The following is a 23,629-nucleotide window of genomic DNA, read 5'->3' as shown; positions in this document are numbered from 1 at the left end:
TTCCACTTATCAACAAGAATACTTTTGTTAACAGATCTGCTCTGTGCACGCGCAGGCTTCAGCTTGCAGGCCTGCCTTTGATGGCAGCGTCGGTATCTGTGGTACCTTGGCTAGTACCAGCGTGAGGGAGGGCCGGCGGCGCGGGACCCCGCTCCCCCGCTGCGCTGCCTGCGAAGGGCGCTTTGCTCCTCCGGCCCTGGTTTAGTTCTGCTGCCCGGTGATCCCTGAGTATTGCAGGAAGCCTCCAAATACACAGCTCTGCTACGCAGTGGTTTTTACCTGAGAAAACAACTGGCTTGTGATTTCTTCTTAATTTTTGTTTCCGGAGAAACAGTTGCAACGCGTTGCCTGAAGCACTCGTGTCCGTTCGTTTGCTTTTCCAGCAAAGCTGCGCTCAGTTTTACATTTCTTTCCTTACTCAGAAATAGAATGGAGGTGATTTTGGGGTGTTACACCGTGGTTACAGACCACACCCCTCCTCCTGGTGAAGTTATTTAGGGGTTAAGGCTTGAGAAGGGACAACAGTGCCTCAGCCACGTCTGGAGGCGCAATGAGAAATGTGAATAATCATAAAAAGGGATCTCTCAATAGAGATCTTTGGATCATTTTCTTTGATTTACATACTGTTATTAAATATTCTATAATATTCTCGTTTCGTTTAAATTATGGTATTTAAATATTTTTAAAAATCACAGAAAATCTTTTCCAATAATGTATACATACCTTACTAATATTACAGTTCTCCTAGTTATTCCTAGCATTTATATTTTTTTCAAAAAAAAACAAGGAGCAGAGACAATTTTGTGGTGATAAGAAAGGTAAATACCAAATGTTTTCATACGTATTTGTGACAGTATCCGATTTAATTGGTTTGAGGCTATTCAAAAGGCCCCGTTTCTCATTTTCTCATACCAAAAGCATCTGAATTAATGCGAAATGCCTTTAACACTCAGAATTAGCGATGCTTTTTTTACTTGCGCTTGAGACTCAAGTTAACTTGAAGCGCTGGAAGAAAACAGCGATCCAAAGGTACCGGTCGGCTTGTCGGAGCAGCAGCTCGCTTGCCGACGGAGGGGACGAGAGCTGGCGCTCGCGTGTCGGGCCCGAGGTTGGGCAGCGCTGGCAGGGCTGGGAGAGGTCAGCTACTGACCCCGACTTCGGCCCTGGGCCTTTGCCTTCACGGGTGCTGCGTTCGCCCCGGGCTTTTTTTAGCGCAGCAGGGGTCACGGACCGAAAGAGGGCCAGAAAGGGATCCCAAGGGGTGTAATGTAGAATTAAAATACTCAGAAATGCGGAGAGTTTGCAGAGCCGCTCGCTGCAGCCCATACGCACACGGTCAGAGGTGCTCCGTGGCTACCGTCATCTTGGGAGACGTCACGTGAAGCGGGCAGAGACCTGTTTTTTGTATGCAGGAAGTAGTTCTGAAGTAATTATTTTGATTAATCTCACAGAAAATTATAAATCCCCTCCATCACCCTCAAAAAAAAACCATTGGGGGAGGTATGGGGGGAGCAAAGAGGTGGAATACCGTTACGCTTCTGTGCCCAACGTCCCCTGCTTTCGGCGCTGGGGGGAGAAGCAGCGTCTCCAGCAACGGCCAGAATTCAGGGGCTCCCGGGCGGCTGGAAACGCAATCAGAGCTTTTCTGTCAGAAACCCAGGTTTCTTGCTCGGAGGATCTGCCCTGGGGGATGAGTAGGTCAGGCGAACAGGTCGCTGCGTCCTATGGTTGTCCAAAGTGTCTGACATCCTAAAGCCTGCCCGCGTGAATTGTATCGCTTCAATTTGCGATGAACCTGTTGGTTCTCAGCTGATCGCTGAGATAAATCAGCCGGTCGCTGCGTGCAGGCAGAGTTACCGCATGGGGACAGGGTATTTTGCATTATGTCTTGTAGAGTTAAGATGATGGAGGCGTCTTTATAGGCCACATAAGCAGTGCTTGCCAGGGTTTGCGCACCTTTTGAAGAAGGAACACCACGGAATGGAGTTTAAATACTTTTTTATTAAGCAAAAGCAGTTGCGGCTGAGGAGATACAAAATATTAGCAGGTTGCCACAGGTCGTGTCACTGCAAAACATGATTGAAGAGGATGATGTGGTTTTAAAAATTAAAGAAGGTAAATAAATTACCCAGCGTGGGAGGGGACGCCGTGGTTCCCAGATGATTGCTCCCACCTTGAGCAAAGCAGACGTTGGTGTTTGCGGGGATTGTTGTCATGCGCGTAACAAGGTGGATGGTCAGAGAGCTAAATTATTCTCTCAGCTTTCTCCAAAAAACCCTTAAAAATCAGTTTTATGAACTTTCTGCTTAGTGATAGGAGAATAGAAGAGAAACATGGGAACGCTTCTCGTCTGGATCGAAAGACTTAGAGGGGAATGGCCAGGACGGGGCTGCTTGGCACCAGCGCTGCTTGACGGCCGCGAGCAGCGTTGATTAAAGCACGACACCGGATTTCGAGTGAGTCGCTCCCGGCTGTAGGCAGGATGGATGTGCCGTGGCTGCGGTGGCGACTCGGCAACATCCGAGCCGAGCGCCGGCTGCAGCTATAAAATAATAATTTGCTGATGGGGAGAGCTGGTGTAAGAAGAAAAGCTCTTCACGTCGCTTGGTGTGAATAACCTGTTGCCTGCTTGTTTATTTAATTTGCAATATGGAAAATATTTTACATGAAGCTTAAAAAGCAAGTTGAATTATTTTTTTTGCAGAGCCCCGAATTAAAAGAATCAAATGAAGCCTTCTCTTTTAGCAGCTGCATCAAACGGCAGTCCATGTTGAAACAAAATCATTTGCAATCAAGAAGTGATTTTTTTGTTGTTGTTCAAACAGATTTTCTGTAGTTCTGTTTTTCATTTTGACTCAGGCGTGACATGCGCTGGCTGCGGCTGCGGGCTGCCAGGTCTGGCCCCACGGGTCGCGCAGGGTTGCCTGAACCTTTTGTTCCATTGCTGTTTCCTACAAGGCAGTTTTCACCGAGCTGCATCTTTTTCTTAACCCAGTGGGATAAATTGCTTTAGATTTTACCTGAAGAAAAAAAAAAAAAAAGAAGCCCAATATTGACATTACCATGTATATAGTCTAAAAAGAAGCCCCTGTTTGCACAAAGCGTTAATGGCGTAGTCTGGATTTAAGGGAACGCTAAGTACAGAATCCCGCTGTCGCCAGGAGCAACAGCAGCAATGAGCTTCAGCCTGCAGATCACCCGAACAGCTCTTTCCAGGAAGGGTACCCAGTCGGTGCGGCCGTCTCCATTTCTAACGCAAAATGGCTTTTGACACTTCAGGCAATAGTCATTTGCAGCATTTTAAAACATTTTTTTTCTGAATGTTTTCACATCTTGGCAGGAAATCAGGGGGTTTTTTTTCCTTTTTTTTTTTTTTAAATCCATTGCCTTCCATTACTGAATTTTAATGCTTTTCTTCCCTCCTTCTTGAACAGCACATTAAGATTCCTGGCCCTTTCTCAAGCTGCCCATTACATGGCAAGGGCAGCTCTATAAATCAGCTGTATCAATGGGACGTGCCAACTCAGAATTCCCCAGCTTTCAAAGGCTTCCTATCAGCGTGTGGTTTATAACATATTTATAATGCATAAGTGCTGTTTGCTTTGGAAAGGGGGTGGGAAATGAGGCGGCGGGTCAGCAGAAGGAGGTGTGGGAGTTACGACGGGCTGGAGCCAGAGCTGCTCCCTCGGCGTGAGATCTTACTGGTCTGAGGGAAACCCTTTCTCCAGTTCTGATGAAGAGTTGGTCGCTTGTTTTCCCCCCGTGTCGGGGCACTGGTCTTGGTGGAGATATTTGTGCAGGAGTTACGTACAGCTGGTGCTCGGCCGCCACATCGATCCGTCGGGTTGAGGTTTGAAGCTGTGTGGAGCGTGTCCGGGTTGGGGCTCACGTACCTGGTGTCCCCCCTCGTGTCACCCAGTGACGTCCGGGCAAATCTCAGTACATACAGTGTGGCGAAACCTTATGACACTTAACACACGCGAATGATCTCAGGAGAAAAATAAATGCTGTAAATACGTCAGGTCTGATAGAAACTGGTTTCGTTTCCTCCTGCGTGAATAACGGCGTCGGGGTTTGATCTTGCGTAGTTACTTGTCCCTAAGCACGGTGTCTGTGCGAAGCAGTTGAATTTGCATTCACGGAGCGATGAGGGTCTTCACAAAAACTGTTTCTTGAGTCACTGTTTGACTTCAATTTCCTTTTTTTTTTTCCCCCTCCCGTCAGTATGCTGGTAAATGGGAATATAGCTTTGAGGTAAGTGTGGTAACAACTGCGACCCCTGTACCAACCCCTCGAATAGCTCGCTTCTCTAGCAGTGCTGTGTAAAAGCGACGTGACTTAGTGCTTTCCGTAGATGCTACTCCAACACGCCAAACCTTATTTATTCAGGTAGCCGCTCCACGGTGTCAGGCTGCCGGTGCTTTGTACAGAACATCTGCGCCAGACTCGGGTAGTGAGACAAGAGATCCGATGGGAGGTGGCTGCTGACGCTGGGGTGCGTGGGAGGGTGCTGGTGCCCGCGGAGCAGGAGGTGTGGGCGGCCCCGAGCCCCCCCCGCGCATCCCCCCGCAGGCGAGCCGGGTGCCGCTGGGGTCCCTGCCCGCTCCCCCGCCTTCATCCGCACTCGCTAGGGAGCGGCGAGCATCAACAGGGAAAAGCAGGGAACATCAATAGGGAAAAGACTCATTCCCCGGCGTACGGCGCAAAGATGGATGGCAGAGAAGCGCATGAGCGCGTGGACACAACGTATGTGAGCAGCTGGCTTGTTTCTTGCGCGTGCTTCAGCAACCCTTCTCATTTCCGATCAGAAATGATGTAAATGCCCGTCGCATCTGTTGGTCTGCATCCTTCAGGCAATTACAGGCTGTGTGACTATTTCTCTTCTTAAAGTTATGGGGCCAGCTGGAGCTGGTGTAGTCAAACCAACTTCCACCGTAAGAGATTATGGCCAATAGTTGGACTATTCTTATAAATCACAGTCTTATTACTGTGTATCCGAAAGGACTTAGCTCTTCAAAAACGAGTAAGGAAAACACTGCAGGGTTTTTTGTCACCTTCTTAGAAAGTAATGTTTAATATATTGAGTGAAGGGGACAAACGATCTCCTGTTTCCATTACTATAGATTTTCTGAAGTCAGTGCAGCCTTGCTGATGTACAGAAGTTGAACTTGTCTCATGGGCCAGAGAAGAGTCTGGTCAGATTACCAAAATAATGCTTAGTACCATTTATGTCCATGTGAAGAATCTACTAAATTTAGGCATTTATTATAATGAAAACACGCAATATAGAGAGATCGTTACATTTCCAAGTAATTCGTGTACCTCTGTTTTCCTTTAAAAGAACAGCAGACCTGAGCGAACACGAAGCAATAACACGTAATGAAGCCAAAACAAACATTGATGTTCACGCCGCTTACTCAAAGTGACGTTATAAGGACATTTGTTCTTGATATTTTTAGTGGCCTCTTTCTATGTACGTTACTTTTTTGCTTACCAAACCAAAGAGACGGAGCAGGAGCGGGCGAGGGGGCAGGGGCCGGGATGCCGTAGGAGCATCCCCAGGCTGCGCAGGCAGCACCAGCTCCGGGCGCCCGCGCTGATCCGATACCAACTGCTGGCAGCTGCGGCTTTGGGCAGAGTTTAGGGAAATAAAGGCTCCCTCCCATCTCAGTTTACCTGGTATCAGCACAGTAAAGGAAGAGCCAAAACCGTAGCTGGCAAAAAAAATTTCTTACCTCCTTATATGTAAATGTTTAATTCATTATATTTTTAATTTAGTAATGCTCAAGTAAGCTTCAGGATGTTCAGTACAGGATATTACTGCAGTAGAAACATCACCTCTGCCCAGATCTTGCTGTGCGGTGGGAAAGCGAGACTGCGGCCAGGCGGCGCTGGAGGGGGAGGATTCAGAGGGGCGCTCGGGTCTACGTTGCAAAACGTGAAGCCAGGGGGTCTCGAGTGGGCCGGTCCCTCAAAGCGCAGCAGTGAGAAGGGTTTTTGTGAAACTAAAGCTCAGTTCAGGAATAGGCCTGTGCGTGTACGTGGGGTGTGTGTAAGGCAGCACAGCCTGCCTACGACTGGGCACCAGCGAATTCAGTTACCCATTAGTAATTCCCGTAAGAGTGCTCTCAGCCCTGCCTGCTCCGCTGCCGTGGATGTCTACTCAAACAGTCTGTTGCTTTTCCCTTTGTTTGTCTTTGTCTCTGCTGATTTTGTTTACTTTTTTCCATTTTTCTGTCACGCAGACCCATACATTTCTTCACATAATCACCCAGTCGTGCCTGACACTAAGCAGGATAGAGGATGGCACCCATGGTCCCACTGTGGAGGCTTGCGATGGCAGCCCCTTGCAGACGTGGATGCTAAGAAACTACACAAGGCTGGAAGTCTTTAGAAACATTTTTTACAGCCCCACTGACTATTTCCTTTAAGAAACAGTTGGAGGTTGGTATTAAAAAGCAAGTATAACATGGAATGAGTTAAAGTATTCCCAGAAAAATGCTTCTCTGTTTCCTTCCTATTAAACTCAACTGAATTCCTTTCGTGTTTTCTCAGGGGATCGTGTAGATACATGATGTTATATATGTTTAGTGTTAGTTATTATTAATTGTAACTAATTTTAGATTAATTCCACTGTCTTCATCTACCTCCATGATCTATTGATGTCAGCGTGATTGTTACTGTTCACCGTAGCTGAAGCTTTAGTCCCTATTCCAAGACAAATAAATAATGCCAATTGTGTAATATTTTTCAGATCGTTCATTTTGAAAATTCCCAATTTTAAGTAATTCAGTCCTAGAAATATTAGTCACAGATAGTTGCAAAACTTCAACAGATAATTTCGAAACGTTAACCACTGAAGGAATCAAGATGTCGTGCCAACCACCGTTCTTCCCTAGGCAGTTTTGCTGGGTAATGTACCCCAGGGATGGGGCAGCGCACGTGCAGGGACACAAGCAGGGGTTGCTCTCGTGTCTTTGCTCCCAGTCAAACGATGTTACCTACATCTCCGAGAGCGTCCCGCTGACATCAGGTGAAAGCTTCTCTCGGTAGTGGCAGACCCTGAATAACCGTAGCCAGCAGGATCGCGGCAGGTCAAAGGACTGGGCAGCTGCCGTATGAGGACAGGCTGGGAGAGCTGGGTTTGTTCAGCCTTGAGAAAAGGAGGCTCAGAGGGGATCTCGTCCCCATGTACCAGTACTTACGGGGCAGCTACGAAGGAGATGGAGACTCCCTTTTTACACGGAGTCCCATGGAGAGGACAAGGGGGAATGGACACAAGCTGCTCTTGGGGAGATTCCGGCTGGACATAAGAGGGAAATGTTTCACAGTGAGGACAGTCACCTCTGGAATAATCTCCCCAGGGAAGGGGTTGGCTCGGCCACGTTGGGCACCGTCAAGAGTCGCCTGGACAGGGTGCTGGGCCATCTTGTCTAGGCTGGGCTCTTCCTAGAAAGGTTGGACTAGATGATCCCTGAGGTCCCTTCCAACGTGGGAATCTGGGACTCTGTGGGGTGCCGCGGCGTTTCAGCCTGCGCGCTGCAGCCTGCAAAGCCGGGGGCCCAGCACGGCCGCGGGGGGACCTCCTGCCCCGCTCAAGCACTCCTTGTGGAGGCTTTTTCAAGAACTGGCTTCTTCTATTTTCTAAGTACCTCTTCTGCTACGAACAACGTTTTGCCGGTGTCCTTCATTCGCAAAAGTCACTTTTTAAAACTGAGAACTTCCACGGTCGCTGGTGCTGCTGGTATCTATAATGAGCGCCAGAGGAAAGCAATGCTGGATAAAGGATCTGTGCTCCATCGTTTTGCCATAAGTATTCAGAGCCGCCGCTCACATGAGCTATTATTTGCATACATTTGGTAAGCGGGAAGCTACAGAGCTTGCTCCTGTGCACCTGCACGTCTGTACAGCTAGCTCTGCATCCGTGCCTGCGGTCTCACGTTCGAGTGAAATACAGATTTTAGGCTGGGTTGTGAGTATCAGATTGCCTAGTAATTAATTGTTTTCCAAGCAAACGAGACCTTTTTTGTAATAGCATAAATAATGATAGAACACAGAAAGGAAAAGTTTATGAGACGGTTGAAAATCCCAATGATATGGTATCTAGCATGAAATTACATGCTGAATAAAAGGGAGCAGCTGATGAAGGCAGCAGCAGCGGCATTTTTAGACTTGTTTGCATTTCTGGTTATAGTAGAAAATGATAGCAGCTTAATTGCACTTAAAACAATATAAGTGTAGAATCAGGGATACTTTGAGCAGTGCTATTTAGTAAACAAGCTACTTCTGTTAGCATCACTAATTCTTTCCTCTTGTAATTAGAGGAAAAAAAATGCCTTATATTCATCATTGAATGCGTATCAAATGGCCCCTCGGTGATTTGTTATAATATCTGCAGGCTTTTCTGTGAGAATTGCTTAAGAGCTTGTTTTAAACCGAGGAGCGGATCTCTAGGGACAAGCTATTGAAAGAATATTCATAACACAAATTAGGAGCGTTAACGTGTGACGTGGCAATCCAGAACGAAGTGCAGCGTAAAATCATCCAGCGCAATAGCGCAGGTATATGTTTGGATAATAAAACCGCATCGCCTGTGGGCAGCGTTAGCATTTCCCAGCAGTTTAACTGAAACGCCAGACAATAGTCTTTTTTTTTTCATATGAAAATACACAAACGGTGTTTATTAGCGGTGAGAGTGCTTCAGAGGCACTAGTTGCCGAAATATCTCCTTATTTGCATAACTTCAGTTACAGCAGTAAGGTTTATATTTTATTATAGTGGTATCTGTACTGGGAGGCGTGCGCGAGGGAGCAAGCAGGCTCCGCCACTCTGGTAGCCGCTGTCTTGAAGGAGACCTCTGCAACGCCGCTGCTCCAAGGCCGCGGGTCGGGCTCTGCTGTCCTGGGGTTGATTCAGCCTTTCTCCCTCCTCCAGGAGGCTGCAGAATTTTGCCACCCATCCTTGTTCCCCTGTTTGTTCCTTTGCGCGATGCTTGACACAAAATCGGCCGCTGCTCCAGTGGAGGATCTGCAAACAAGGTTTCAGTCCTCAAATCACCTATTCCCTTGGTTGTTCCTGCTGGGGCAGGGTTGTAACCCCTGCGGAGCTGCCATACAACAGCTCAGACCGTGTTTGGCCGCTTTACCCGGAGCATTTTAAGCCTACCTGTGTCGGTTGCATGCCTATTTTTAAAAGCAGCAGGAGGACAGGGCCCATATATCCCGTGGGGCGGCGGAGCTGGTGCAGGACCTGTCCCGCCGCGGGCAGCAGGCTGCCCCGTGCCTACGTCTGCCTTAGTAAACAGCGCGGAGAGGAGGAGGGGGTCCGTGCGGGGAGCTGAAGCCTGCGAGCGCGGCTCTTGGTCTCACAGTAAGACATGGACGCCCGTGCTGGGGGGAGGGACCAATCTTTAAAACACCGGGGGACAAGCGGAACAACGGCCAAAATCATGATTTTCTGAATCGGGTGCAGTGGCAAATGCAGATGTTTACTTCAGAAGTACTAAGCTGATGCCGAGCCTGCAGGGCCATGGGTGGATGTGGGTGCAGTGCCTGAGTTGTGCAGGGCTTATCTGGAGTGAACCCTCTGCAAGCCGGGCTCTGAGCCCTGCCGGGGGGTGCTGGGCTGGCGTGTGGGGATCCGGCGAGGGGGTCCCCAGCCCTGCCAGCACAGGCTCAGCTTCATCCTCCGCCGTACGCAGACCACGGCTGTCCTGCAGCATTGCGCTCCCCTGGCTCCTGCGCGTCCTGCGTGCGGGCTCACAGCCCCGCCGCAGGCGTACAGCTGCTGGCTTAACGCGCACGCAGGTGCCTGTGCGGATTTGCATTTAATAGGGTTTTAATTGGTTTTTTCCAGGAGCTGAAAGACCTTTTAGGAAATAGTACGTTAGTAAATGCAATGCTTCATAGCAAAGGCGCTTAAGGTGTGTGCTTCACTGCTGTGATTTTGTGTGCAAAACCCCCAGATCAAGGCCGGGGGAGGGAGGGAGGGAGGGAACACCTGCTGCTCAGCTGCAAATGTGCCTGTCTTGTTTTATCTAAGTCCACAACTTCATGTTTAGCTTCCCTGGATCTCTTTCTGGTCGTGCTTTCCCAGTGCTTTTGAATAGAAGATGATTTATTTCTTCAAAATCAGTTCTGTTTCTATTCTGACTCTCACTCCTCAGAAATACAGTGTCATGCGGTAGGAATAGAAGGGGGCGGGTGTCCCGAAGAGGAAAAAATGTGTTGGAAATGGAAGAGTTGTCATCTCTGTGTTACCGTTGTTCATATAATACTTAGCAAATATATTTCCACTGAATATGCATGTGTTCAGGTTGCTGGAGTCTAAGCCTCTTAATCCAAAATACTGTTGCTTTGAAATAATATTTCTTTGCACTTATTTTGTACTTTTCTGTTGCATTTATTCGTTGCTGGGTTCAGCAGAAGGCGCTCGCTCCCCGGGTTCCGGGGCCACGCGTGAGAAGGTGAGCTGGGCACCCTGCGGAGCAGCAAGTAGCACGGTAGAGGTCTCGTAGAGGCGTACGAGTGACAGCCGGGGATGAGTACCTGTCTCGTGGCTTGTGTAGTGACTAGAATAATACTGAAATAAGACCAAAAATGCAATTGCTGGTTTTCAGCAGTCATTATCTTGCCACAGCTCTTACCCTTCTCTATTGCAGAAGCTCACCCTGAGGCACGTCAACAGCAACCAGTGTCTGGACGAGCCGTCGGAGGAGGACAAGATGGTTCCCACCATGAGGGAGTGCGGTGACAGCCGTTCCCAGCAGTGGCTGCTGCGCAACATGACCCTGGGCGCCTGACGCCGGCACAGACCCGCTGCCTCGGCCGGGATGGCCTCCTCCTCCTCCTCCCCTCCTCCTCCTCCCCTCCTCCTTGCCAAGGCCAGTGGTGCTGAAGCCCTCTCCAAACCCCAGCGGTCAGAGCAAGTCATGGGGAGCTCCCTTGATGCGGCGGGTCTCCACATGCCTCTTCAACACCTGTGACTGTTCAAAAGAAGCTCATCTGAGCCTATAAACATCAAAACATGCTGTTATCAATACAAGTATGCTCAAAAATGGTTCCAGATAAACCTCTATGAACCCTACATCGAAGAGGTTGGGATGGAGGGTGTTTTCTGCGTGTCACACACCACTACGGAGAAGTGACCCAATATAAAACGCCTTATGACAGTAACTGGCACCGGGAACCATCCTGGCAGGCGTCTCCTGTGCTGGACGCATTGGTGCTGGTCTTTCCTGGCAACGTGGTGGGGATATTTGCTGTTCTCTCGTGTCGTGTAGGACCCGGTGAAGAACCACAGCAGAGTCGCTAGGCAGAGCGAAAGCTTCGTGGTTTGAGCCAGGGAAAAAACAGGATCCGGTGTTCGGAAAAGCAGCAAAACTGAGCAAAGGCTGCACTCAGAAACTGAAATTAAATCAAATGAGGCAACAGCAAAAGACGCAGGAAGAATGTTAAGGAGGAGGAGGGACAGACGTGGGTAACTCAGACCAGTGCAGACTAAAATGTCCTCTGCAGTGGGAAGAGAAACGGCTGGGGCTGACACCCGGGGAGCTGCCGGGGGGTTGCAGGTGGAGGTACCAAAAGCCGAGACCGCCAGAGACTGAGAGCTGGTCTGAACTCAATCCCTAGCTGCCACCCTTAAGCATCAGTGTATACCTGCATCCTGTATACGACACAAACGAGAGCTTCATCTGTGCATCCCCTGCACACAGAGGATGAAACTGGGTCGACCCTGAGTTCTGGCTCCAGACGTTCTTGCTTCGATAGCGATGACAGATGCTTATTTATATTTTTAATAATTTGTGGCTTAATCATTTTGTTAGCGTGGTTATGAAAAATGTGCTGATGGCACGCAGTCGTGTCGGAGGCGTCGCGGGAACTGATGCCGTGCCGGCCCACGGCGGGGTGTGGGGAAGGGTCCTACGTGTACGGGTGACGTTTCCTATACGTACTGGTGACATGTCCTATATGTACTGGTGACGTTTCCTTCAGCGACCCCAGCAGCACGCGCTCCCCAAGACGCGTCTGTTGCGCGATGGGCTGGGCTGGGTTGGGTTTTCGGCACTAGTCTGACCTCCCATTGCCCAGAGGGTTCAGGAGACCTAAATCCCAGGGCAGCAGCCGCAGCGTCATTTCAGCACGGGTAAGTGGTGAAATGGTTTCCCGTTATTTCACTCACAGTTCCTCAAACGGTCTGTTTATGCACTAGGTCATGAAAAATGACAGTATTTTCTGTATAATGCTCTGGTTGTTACGGATTAATGGTATCATATATATGTACGTATTATGAATTTAGAGATCGTCCATATTTTCTTGATACACGTCATTAAATGAAAATCAGAAGGATATTACATTGGAAGAGTGATTGCTGTGCATGCGTGGGAGCTAGAATATCCCGGATTAACTCACACTGGAAGCTCATCTAGTCCAGCCTCCCTGCTCAAAGTAGGGTCAAACACTTCCAGTTCTCCTCTCCAGATCACCACAAAAGTACACAATATGGCTTAAAAGCTGGCAAAACAGGACAAGGCTGTAATTCTTCATAGAAAGAGCACGCAAAGATCGTGAACAAATTTAACACCAGTCTCCACACAGGAAAAAAAATGATAAATTGTTTCTTCACCTCCCTTCCACGGACTTCCCACCCGTGCCGGCAGGTCGTCCAGGCACTTGGCTTTTGCATGTCGTTGCAGAAGTAAATGTTGTGGAAGGTCCTCCGGCATCCCGGAGCGTTAGGAGAGGGCAGCTGGTGGTGCCATCTCTTCTGGGTGCTGCCGGTCTTGCTTGGGAGGTCCCCCGGGCCGCGAAGGGCGAAGGCTGCCGCGTCTCCTACGCTGCCCTGTTCAGGCCGCGAGGTTTTCCTGACGTCGCAGCTGGAAGGCGATGGCGAGGTGCCGTCCGTGGGCGGCTGCCTAGGGGTGAAGTGCCATCTCACACACCAGGTGAAGAAGAGTATTTTTCTCCTTAGAATCACTGTACAGGTTGATACTCTTGTGAAGTGTCTAATCCCGTGACTGAGATAGCAGGCGTGCAGCGGTTGGCTTTGGGCAGTGCCTGCACTGCTCTGTCCCTGCTTGGCGGGGAAAAGAAGGGAAATGCCTCTGTGTTTAATTGTACTTATTTAGGAGCAACACGCGCATCCCTCGCGGCCGGAGCTGAGGTATTGCCGTAGGCCTGCGCGCTGGCAGGACGGCCTGACTGCTGGGAGTTACGCTCAGACCTAGACAAAAGCACTGAAGTACCCGATTAACTTCAGTCGCGGCAAGTATTTCCGCGGGCTTCGAGGGTCCGGACCCCGGGATTACCTCCTCGGTGAGGATACAGGCGCCCCACGAGTCTCGCTGCGGAGGGCTTTCACGCAAAGCCTCACGCGCGGAGCGCGGGGTGGTGATGGTGAGGGTGCCTGAACTGCTGACACGGCATCGGGGTGGTAAGTGGTGGGGGTTAGCGAATGAGTGGAAGTTAGTGCACGCGCGGACCCTGGCCCTTCCTCCGGCCACTGAATTCGGGTGTTGCCTTGACAAGTCAGTTGGGCTAAATTCATTTAAAATAGCTCGTTCGGTTGCCGCCTGGCAAGTGTCTGGAGTTCAGTGCCCAGAACGGGCCACAGCCAAAAACCATCAGCTGGTCTTTGTTCCCCCACTCATAAAATGTCTCAGAAAGGCATCGGGAGGATTGACTTCTGTTTGCACAATGCGCTTAAAATATAAAGAGCTCCACAAACGCTGAATATTTATTGTTTTCGCTGGAAAAGTGGTGCTGGTTCTGGTATGTTTTCAAGGCTGGCGTTGAATGAAACGAGAGCGGGCTGAAACGCTGGGTGGCGTCAGCAAAGCGAACGATTTGAAGAGTGAGTTGAACCATAAACGCTGTAAAAAGACGTGTTGCTTTTTCTCTCCCGGCACCTTCTGGTGACCCCCGGAGGCAGGGGAAGCCGGGCGCAACCCCAGACCCCCAAACGGGCGTTGGGATCAGTTGGGTTGGTGGGTTGCTCTACCGATGCGCGTTCCCCAGCCACTGGGAGGATTTAGTTATTTGTTGCACTTGAACGAACAGCACTTTGAAGAAAAGCTGCGAAACGCCACGTTCTGGTTGTTTTTGTCTGAAAGCAGAGATCCCAGCCCTCGGGCTGCGTCTCGGGGGGCTGCTGGGCAGAGCCTGACACGGGGCGATTCTCAGGAGGTCAGAGCTATTGAACAGACCGGAACAATTTGGGGACATAAAGGAGCTGGGCAGTGCCGGCGAGCGCCACAGCCCGCCCGTGACAGATTGCATCGTGTTGGGTAGCTGGTGAGGCTACACCCCGCGCAACCCGCCGCTGGCTGCGAGCTCCCGCGCGGCCGACCGTGTTGAATGAACACCAGCAACGTGTTCTGCTGCTTCTGTGGCTTTCCGTGTCCGCGCTTATCCTCCGACCTCTAATAACGTCCAGCCGGAACCGTTGCTCCGATCCGTGGCCGCCCCCCGTTGTGTTTTATTTCACCCCCCGCAAGCACGTGTTCAGGAGAGCTCGGCAAGCGGTGCCTCGCGAAAAGGCCGCCGTACTCTGAGATAATGCAGTTTATTTGAAAAAAAACAAAGTTGGAATCCTGCTCGGTATTTCCCAAAGCAGGAAAAAAATGGCTGAGGTGCGGCGGTTCGGAGGCCATGCTTACAAAGGCTCCTGAATAAGTGCCGGGAACACAAATTTGAATTTATAAAAGTAGGTTGTGGATAAAGAATTACACATTTTAAATGTCGTAATAGTTATTAAATGGCATACTGGTACTCTTTGCTGTACATTTAAATATTTATACATTTTTGTAGAATTAAAATATACTGGTTTAGTTTTCTTCTGGTGTGTTGGTCTTCTTCTGTATGCACTTATTTTTTATATGGTGAAAACGCCAGGCTTTCCACTGCGACCCCTGTGGTTTTAGATCCTTTATTTACACGTACGACTTCAGAAATAGAAGAGCTTTCCCTGCTGCGATGTGAGCGATGGAGAGGTGGCCGTATGCGAGCGCAGCTGGGCAGGTCAGAGGCAGAACTACGGAGAAGGGTGAAAATACATCAAGGAGTTCAGGGCAGTTTGGCTGTCCCTCAGTGGGCATCCAAGGCTCAATTTTCCAGACATCCTCGGGAAATCGTCGTCATGCAAGAAAACCAGGCTTGGCCGCGCGTCGGAGCCCGAGGAAGCATGCCGGGGTCCGCGTCTCGCAGCTGAAGCCCTGGCTTTGCCCTGCTGGTGCCCAACCGCTGCATTAACCGTCCATGTTTTGGGAAAAAAAAAGGTAATAATTGAGTGGGAAAGTAGTTTCTGTGTAAATCCTGCTTCAGCTCTCCCGGCAGCGGGGCACGGAGGGGCCGGGTTGGACTGCCACGTGTCACGTACTCCCTGCTCATGGAGCCGTAAGGAAAATGAAGAGCCTGGTTATATATTGTAGATAATCCATGATGTCAATAGCAGAGCTTTCATCTTATTTTGGTGGTCGGAGAATTCTTCTTTTTTTAGGTCACATCCTGAGTCCTGACGCGGCAGGGTAAGTTCTGGTAAGAAGGGAGGAGGGAGAGTATTTTAAACCCAGAGGATATAAACATAAACGCAAATGAATCCTCAGGAGACTGAGGGGCAGGGATCAGTTCATGTCATTGCTGTAGTGGAAGTGATTCCGGAGAAATCTTAGCACAAATAATAGTATGCCAATATTGAGTTACTTCAGATTTGACCGTTAATTTAATTTGCAAAATGCAAATGAGAGAGGGCTTAATAGCACCATAATAATACTAATTTTTGACAAGCACGTGCATCGAAGTTTGCTAGCAGGTTTCTGCTCTCTTGGTGTTTACTTGCCCTTGCCCAAGACCCTGTTGCTTTCCCCGCACGCCCCGTACAGCAGCCGGCAGCGCTGCGGCGTCAGGCAGAACTCGGGCTCACCTGCGGTCGGGGGCAGCTAGAAATCAGGTCAGGTCTCTTTGACGGGGTGATGTTGTTAAAAAGTGTTTGAATTTTCCTATTATAGCAGATGTTATATTATTAAAGACGCATATCTTCACACCTAGGATATAAAATTTTAGAGGGAAATAAATCCAGGATGGGCAGGAGGTGGGACTCGGTGACCTCCCGAGGTCCCATCCAGCTTGAATTGTTTTATAAGCCTGTGAAGCAAAGCTACAAAAAGTGGTGTCAAGGAGGGCTAATTTTATTTAACAGCTGTCCATGCCCTGGACAAGGGCGTTCTGTAACTTAAGAAGCTTTTTTTACAAAAAGCTGCTCTTGCTAGTAACTTCCTTATTACTATGTTCTTGCTAGCATCTTACAACTGCTCCATGTGTCAGCATTATTCCTCTAAATGATCAACTTAAAAAGAACGGTGTGAGCTGGGGAGGCTCGGTGGGAGCTGGCAGAGCCCCCGTGCCTTTTTTTTTTGCTGTGCGTGTCCTTGTAAATAAGCGCCTTTACCAAATCCTGCAGCTGTGCCAGGCGCGGCGAGTGCGGGGACCCCCACGCCATCCCCGGGGCGCTGGGGGCACGTCCCCTCCGTCCCCAGCCGCTGGGCGCTGGGGGCACCCCGAGGGACCTCGTTCAAACCCGCGCACCCCATTTCCCAAGCGAGAGGCTGGTTGGGGGATTCATCCTGCACCAAGCACGTGCGCGTTGATTTGCAGGCAAGTTCTTCCAACACTGCGTTAATATTTCGTCGGACTTGTTGAACGCGCTGCTCTACCCCTGCTGCTGCTCCAGCAGCACCGGTCAGAAAAGGCGTTCAGCGTTTCGCGTTTTCCATCAGCGATGGAAACCGTGGTCCCATCGCCAAGGGCTGCGTGAGAGAGGAGCAGGGGTGCCCGGCCCCTGCGCCCCCGCGGAGCCCATCTCGGGGGCGGGGGGCTGGAGCCCGCACCCCTCCCGGCAGGAGCACACGGCTCCTGCCTGTGCTGCTCCGTGTCCTTTTTGCTCACCACGGGGACGGCTGCAGGCTGGCGTCCTCCGCCGGCTCCAGCAGCTGCCTGAAGTTCCTTGTGGGCATCTGGTACTTTTCGGCAATGATGAAAGGCAGGGTAGCTTCGAGGGACTTTGCTTCTGCTGCAGGTGCGAGGGCTTTTAGGCAAATGTATGAAAGCACCTGTTACCTGACCGTAACATGAAGTACGATCTTTACATTCATAAAGTAAAGCTTCATTTACTCATCCCAAAAGAAAAGTGGGTGGTTTTTCAGTTGTTTTGGGTGTGGGTTGGTTGTTTTTTTTGCTACAGAAAACCAGGTTTTAACATTAGCTGTGTAGGTGCAAGACGCGCAAGGCGTCTGCGGGGAGACACCACCCCACCCCCCTTTTGCTAATTTTCTGCCTTTTTCTCCCTTTTATCTGAGCGGGAGGCTCAAGATGAAACACCAGAGAGGAGCTATCGCGCTGTAGGGCGTGCGGTGTTACATGAGAGCTCTGTCACGTTTAGAAATAGCCGGCGCTGAGTAGCCACAGCTTATTCTGCAAACTGGAGGGGCCACGTGCCAATTTCTGCAGGGAAATAGGTGGATTTGGAGGGGCCGCGCGGCCGCGGGCAGCAGCCAGCACCCAAGCCTGCCCGCGCCGCGGTGCCCCTTCCCAGCACCAGCGATAAAATGAGGGCTTTTCCAGCCTTATTACTATTCCTCGTCCTTGCTGTGGTCTCTCCCCCTCCCCGAGCAGGGACAGAGGCGGCGTTCTGGCAGTGCAGAATTCTCCTAAAATGATGTTTGGGGTTATTTTTTTGGCTGCCCCGACGTGCCGCTGATGGGCAGCGGGGAAGCGCTTCTCACCGCTCGCTCGCGCAGCGTTTTGCTTTGTTGCAAGACTAGGGGGTACTTTTGTCTGTGGGCAAAGGATGAAGAAGTGCTCGGTATCTCCCAAGAAGTGTTTCGTGTCTCCCTTGTCCGGAGCTCCTGGGCAGCGTTGAGGTCCAGTGTCCAGATTCCAGACGCTACATGGGGACGGAGGGCTTCTAAAACAGCGCTTAGTTTTAACCCTGAGCACCAGATTTTCAAAATCCTGGTATTCGGAGGGGGTTTTTTTTGGCTAAAACCCGAATGTGTAGGCCCAATTTCCAGCACTGTGGGTGTGCTTGCAGGGCTGCGAGGGCGAGCGGACCTCGAAGGGGAGCGGGAGCCTCATCCCGTTTCCCTGCCCTGCGCGGGCCGGTGCCGCGGCGGTCGGGCGCTGCAGCGTGTCGGCGGCCGGGGGCGGCTGGAGCAGCCCAGGCCCACCCTGCCCTCGCCCACCACGTAGCAGGGTCCGCCTGCGAGAAGCGGCTGTGGAGGTTTCAGCTCTCCCAGTTTGCTGAGCTTTGCGCTTCCAACGGGAAGGTCTGACAGCACCCACCCTTCAGACCCGAAGTGCTCCACGGCGAATGTTAAGCCATCAGGTAATTAAAGGTAATAGAAAGGTGTCGTGTTAGATTAACCTACGTATCCGCAATATCTTTAATCTCTTGTGGTGCCTCGTGATGAGACCCGGCCCGGACCCAGCCCGCAGTCGGGGGAGAGGCCGGAGCATCGCTCTTCATCTGCACAAGGTAAGATCTTAAAAATAGAGGGCCTTGGGAAGATGCTTGCTTGTGGGAGCGGGGCTTGGTTTATTTGTACCAAACTTGTTATTCCTGGAGGAACTGTAGTTATCATTAGTTTCTTTCGGAAATGAAGGCGATTTCGCTCGTGTGCTTTGCAAAGCTGCAGCTGGTGAGACGCAGCAGCGTGCCTCCACGGGGTATTCGGCAGTCAAACAGCAGAAGCCGCGAGAATCGTAAATGTATAAAAGTGACGTCGCGCAACCGTGGTTCACGACGTTCGTAGGTCTTGCCCCCGCTCCCACACACGTTATGTGTTTTTTCCAGAAAAAAAAAAGAGTATCTGCCTATCCTCGTTGCATTGCAACTGAGTATCGGAGTCTCCACGTGCCAAAGCAGGATGTTTAAAAATAAGCTAGTTACAAGTGCATATTTTATCTCTGCATAAATGATTTCTAGCCAAAACTGTGAAGACAACTTTTTATGTGGTCTGTGAATAAGAGCGTGCTTTGTTTTGTTTAGCACTTCCCTAATTCTGAAATATCTATGACACAGAAGAAACCCAAGAAGCAGCCCAGGAGGAGCCGTGTGTGAATGCGGCTGGGTGAAAGCGTCCCCCCGCGGCCTGGAGAGGCTCTTTGGCTCAGCGGCAGGGTGAGAAGGTCTCCAGGGAAGCCAAAAAGTCCATTTTACTAGGTAAGTGCTTCACTGAGTTCTTTGCACCCACTGGGCATATGTAAAAAGGCAGAAATACAGAAAATCAGAGAAGAGGAGGAAAAAAAATCCTAAGGAGATGCTACGGTTGGAAAATGCCTGGTGAGTTTTGTAGAATGGCGTCATCTTCTGGCAAAAAATATGGAAAGGCTTTGAAAACTGGGTTGGAAAAGAATACTGTAGGGAGTTTTTAAACTGGTAAAGTAGATGAACTGAATAAGCTCATAGAGGTCTCTAATAAATGTGTATATATATTATATATGTGCGTGTATATACACATATATGTCTGTTTATTTAAATGATGCTATTTTTGAGCAAATTCTAATGGCGTGTTGCAGGTTGCTCCAGGCTAAAGCTTGACTTAAGGTATTTTCAGACCAGGAAGGAGCAGGCTGCTCTTCACAGGGTTACAGCCAGTACCGTTTTATATTTTTGTTAGCACAGGGAGAAAGCGCAAGGTATTGGCACAGTGTTAAGATCAGCGAGTTTGTTTTGAGGCTTTTGAGAGCTCTTTTCTTCATAGCTGTCGCGTATGAAGAAGAGATAACGATGGCTAGCTACTTAGAAGTACTAGCAACATATTCATTAACCTTCCTTTAATCCTTACGATATTGCTTAATGAAGACTGTTGTTAGATTTATATCCCAGTAAACTGCAGTTCCTTAGGATGTGAAATGCACTGGAAAATAACATTCAGTGGGAAATCCTGTTCTCAGAGGGATCGCGTACTTAATCTTACAAAATCTGGGGGTTTTTTTAATGATACCCTGGCATTCTTGAGCACGTAAAGAAGACAGAATTCAGACATGCAAATAGTGGTGTTTGTCACAAGCCCGTCTGCTCGGGGCTGGGACACGAGAAGCCTTGCTGAGCCCTTGCCGCTCTTCTGCAATAAATGCACATCGTGCTTCGTGAGATGCTTCGCTGCTCTAGCTCTCCATCTCCCCGTGCAAGAGCTGACGCGGGACTTTGGTGTATAAAGTGGGACTTTGACAGGATTTGGCTGCAAAGCAGTGGTCTTGCAAAGCAGCGTGTGCGTTGTAACCTCACCATCAGGCCTGGATGGAGCATTGGAGTCAGAGGGGATCTCGTCCCCGTGTACCAGTACTTAAGGGGCAGCTACAAAGAAGATGGAGACTCCCTTTTTACACGGAGTCCCATGGAGAGGACAAGGGGGAATGGACACAAGCTGCTCTTGGGGAGATTCCGATTGGACACCAGAGGGAAATTTTTCACAGTGAGGACAGTCACCACTGGAATAATCTCCCCAGGGAAGGGGTTGGCTCGGCCACGTTGGGCACCGTCAAGAGTCGGCTGGACAGGGCGCTGGGCCATCTTGTGTAGTCTGTGCTCTTCCCAGAAAGGTTGGGCTAGATGATCCCTGAGGTCCCTTCCAGCCTGGGAATCTGGGATTCTATGAAAGAGCTTTGAGACCTGTTGTAGCTCTTCAGCGTGCCAGCCCTTCGCAGAGGCTGTTACGAGGAGCCGCTAGACAAGAACCCTGGTTATGACCTTGGGTTTTTTTTTTTCTTTTTCATTCTTTAAGATGCAAAGAGCTGGACCTGAAAGCTGTCTGCTACTTCTGGAACACTGTCTGTTCTTACCACCAGCTGGCTCCCCAGCCCCCCCAGCAAGGGAAATAGCAGGTCCTGCCTTCCTTGCTTTTAATCAAACCTGTGTATGCAGGAATGAAAATTTATTGCGATTATGAAATCCCAAGAGCTGTAACGTGAACTGTGCATTTCCAGAACACATTTGAGATGTGAGAAAAATGTATTTTAAATCATTTTCACTTGAAGTATAGTGAAGATTTTTGGCACTTCATAGATGCAGCAGCAGAAAGAAAGGAAGGATTTATATCCCGTGCATTTAAAGCAACCTAACACATGTTTTTGAAAGCTCTGAAGCTGCGAAAGGAGCTAACGAAGCATGTATTTCCTTCCTTGTGCTTTTGCACTTCAGTGCTTACTCTTAATTTTCGATTAAAAGGAAAAGGAGAAAACCTGCTACTTGAGCTCTTCCTTCTCACCATGGGTGTAAGAAACTGTCTTAGAAATCCTGCATTAGATACAGGTGGGAAAAGCAACCTTCCGCATAGTGCGCACCCCAGTAGACAAACTGTATTTCTTCTAAAAGATACCATCTTTACGGCTTATTTAATGCTATATATTCTTGATATCCATATAACTGTTGATCATCCTTGGGAAGCAAGATATTTCCTTTCACCTTAATGTAACCTGCAGACCCCGCGCCTCTGCCGCTCCCCGTCCTGCGGCTGTAGGGCATCTGCCCCTGGAACGCCCGGCCAGACCTTGGTGTTCCTCCAGCGAAGTGACATGTGCTAAAGCTCCGTCCCGCTCGCCTCTAAGGCTCCGTCCCGCTCGCCTCTGCCTCCAGCCAAATAAACCCAGTCCCTCCTAGAGGCATGTCGGTTGCTTTTAGGAAGTACAATTGCTAAAGTCACTCCAATTATCTGCTTGTTTGCAGTCTGTCCTCGAGTAGCCAACGGTTGTCTCCAGTTTGCTGATAATAAGTCATCCATCAGATATGCTCGCCACGGCCCACGAGCAGTCGCGGGGGCGACCGAGAGGCTGGAGCTGCGCTGCTTTTTAGCACCACGTGGATTTGGGTTTTTCCCTCGACTGAGGGATTGTCACTCTTGGAGATTTTATTTGGGAAATAAGTTCAGCATGTTCCCAATGTAACCGTTAGTAGACTGGCTGCCAGCAGGTGCGATGTGGGAAGGCAAGAACCAGAGGAGGGAGAGCGACAGAGACCTGCGCTTGGTGACTGGGAGAAAACCTGTAGCAGAAGCTGGGAGAGGATTTTTCTCTGTGTTAAATGTGAGAGAAGCTGTCTCCAGAGGCAGCTTTCATTCGTCTGCAAGCTCCCAGCGTGCTAATGGGCCTTTCACGCGTTTACCTCCTCCCGACACGTTTGTTTGCGTGCGTGCACGCCCCGTGTTCGCCTTCCTGGGAGCCGCTGCACGGGGCATTGACAGTCCTGCTTCATCTGCAGGGGCCAATAACTTGGGAGCAGCCCTCAGCGTCTCGTTGTGGTTTTGTGATGGTGACAGGGTTTGATTTTTTGTGGGTGTCTGGGTGTCCTTATTCCCACCCCCACACACCCCCCAGCGTTCCAGCCCTAAAAGTAATTTTTTAGAATTTTTTTTTGCATGATTACTTTTTTGCTTAGATGATGTACTGGCTCGGCCTCTGATAATGCTCCATGAGTCTAACGTGGTTGCGATGAGGCAAGGCAACAAGAGAGGCATGCCTCGGGTAAATTAAGACCTTCTATGTCTATTAATGATGCCATTATTATGGACTCTCCTACAAATAGAAGTGGATCCTGATCCCTTGGCGCTGCCTCAGGGGGAATTTTTTGAATAAAAATGAGGATAATAAGCACATCCAAGCTAAGAGGCGTGCATGGTTTGCACAAATTTGGCTTTGTTGTGAAAGTAAAATGCTCTTTCTTTCTCTCTCACTGATTTGCCTTCCCGTGAAGCGAGGTTCCCGGCCTGCTGCCCTCCTGGCTCCAGGTAGCTGAGCTCCCGTCGAGGAGCCTGGTGCGTGTTCGGTGCCGTTTGGTTTGGTTCGGTTTCCTTTGCTGTCTGGCCACTCCACGTCAGTCCCTTATTCATGTAATTATTTCACATCTTCTTCCTGGGAAGAAGACCCAATTAATATGTTTATTTTTCAATTTGCACATAGTTTTGGATGTAAAGCTGTAGTTAAAAAGCATGTAGGTTTTGTTTTCTGTGTAATGAGGTCTGTTGGCCGCGTGCTGGTCTCACTGAAGTCACTGCAAGATCAATCACTTTATCACTGGATTTAATGAGATCTGCCTCTCAACGCCGGGAAGCGTCTGAGACAAAATTGCCCCTTCAATCCGTTACTAAAGCTGGATATACAATTTGCATATGCTGAAAATATAGGACCAAATTCAAACCCTGCTCTCGCTCTGGGGTGACGGCCACGGTCTCTGGGTTTGCGATGCCGTGTGACAACCCCACGCCTGCAGTGGTCGGTGTTTCGCAGGTCCGGGTGGGCGCAACGAGGTCTGTGTGAAGACGCGATGATGTGCCGAAAGCTTCTTTCTGTCATGAAACGAAGACTGTTTGCTGCCTGGAAGGTAAGCTGCCAGCACTGGGAGGTGTATATCGTTCAAAGTTTAACCATACATATTTATTAGTCTCTTTACAGCCTGCTGTCCTAAGAACGTGAGGCTTGCTCGGTCTGCCGTCGCCCCGGCCCGCGCTGCCTGGACTGCCAGCCCACCTCCTCCTCTTCCCCGCCCTCGGCTCAGCGCGACCCACGCTCGATGGCAAAGCAGTTTCCACTCACTTGGCTGAAAACCTGTGGGGATCAGAATTTGCCTGTGTGCTGTATGG

At 49.8% G+C, this 23,629-nt stretch overlaps 1 protein-coding gene across 2 annotated transcripts in view; it reads left to right on the top strand.

Annotated features, from left to right (window-relative positions):
* The window catches only part of GALNT13 (polypeptide N-acetylgalactosaminyltransferase 13), a 157,172-nt gene extending 142,339 nt beyond the window's left edge, over window positions 1-14,833 (top strand). The window contains exons 13-14 of one of the 2 annotated variants that reach the window (XM_075092713.1): window positions 6,246-6,444; window positions 10,661-10,742. In XM_075092713.1, coding sequence (XP_074948814.1) covers window positions 6,246-6,431 — 186 coding nt within the window. In that variant the 3' untranslated portion in view covers window positions 6,432-6,444; window positions 10,661-10,742. Of the gene's footprint in view, window positions 1-6,245; window positions 6,445-10,660 lie in introns of both variants that reach the window. The other variant, XM_075092714.1, reaches the window with a different exon arrangement.
* Window positions 14,834-23,629: the final 8,796 nt, after the last annotated feature.

The sequence above is a fragment of the Phalacrocorax aristotelis genome, chromosome 5 (genome assembly GCF_949628215.1).
Source record: "Phalacrocorax aristotelis chromosome 5, bGulAri2.1, whole genome shotgun sequence".
Classification (NCBI taxonomy): Eukaryota; Metazoa; Chordata; class Aves; order Suliformes; family Phalacrocoracidae; genus Phalacrocorax; species Phalacrocorax aristotelis.
Note: the sequence above shows the minus strand (reverse complement) of the source record. Positions and strands in the feature narration are given on the sequence as shown.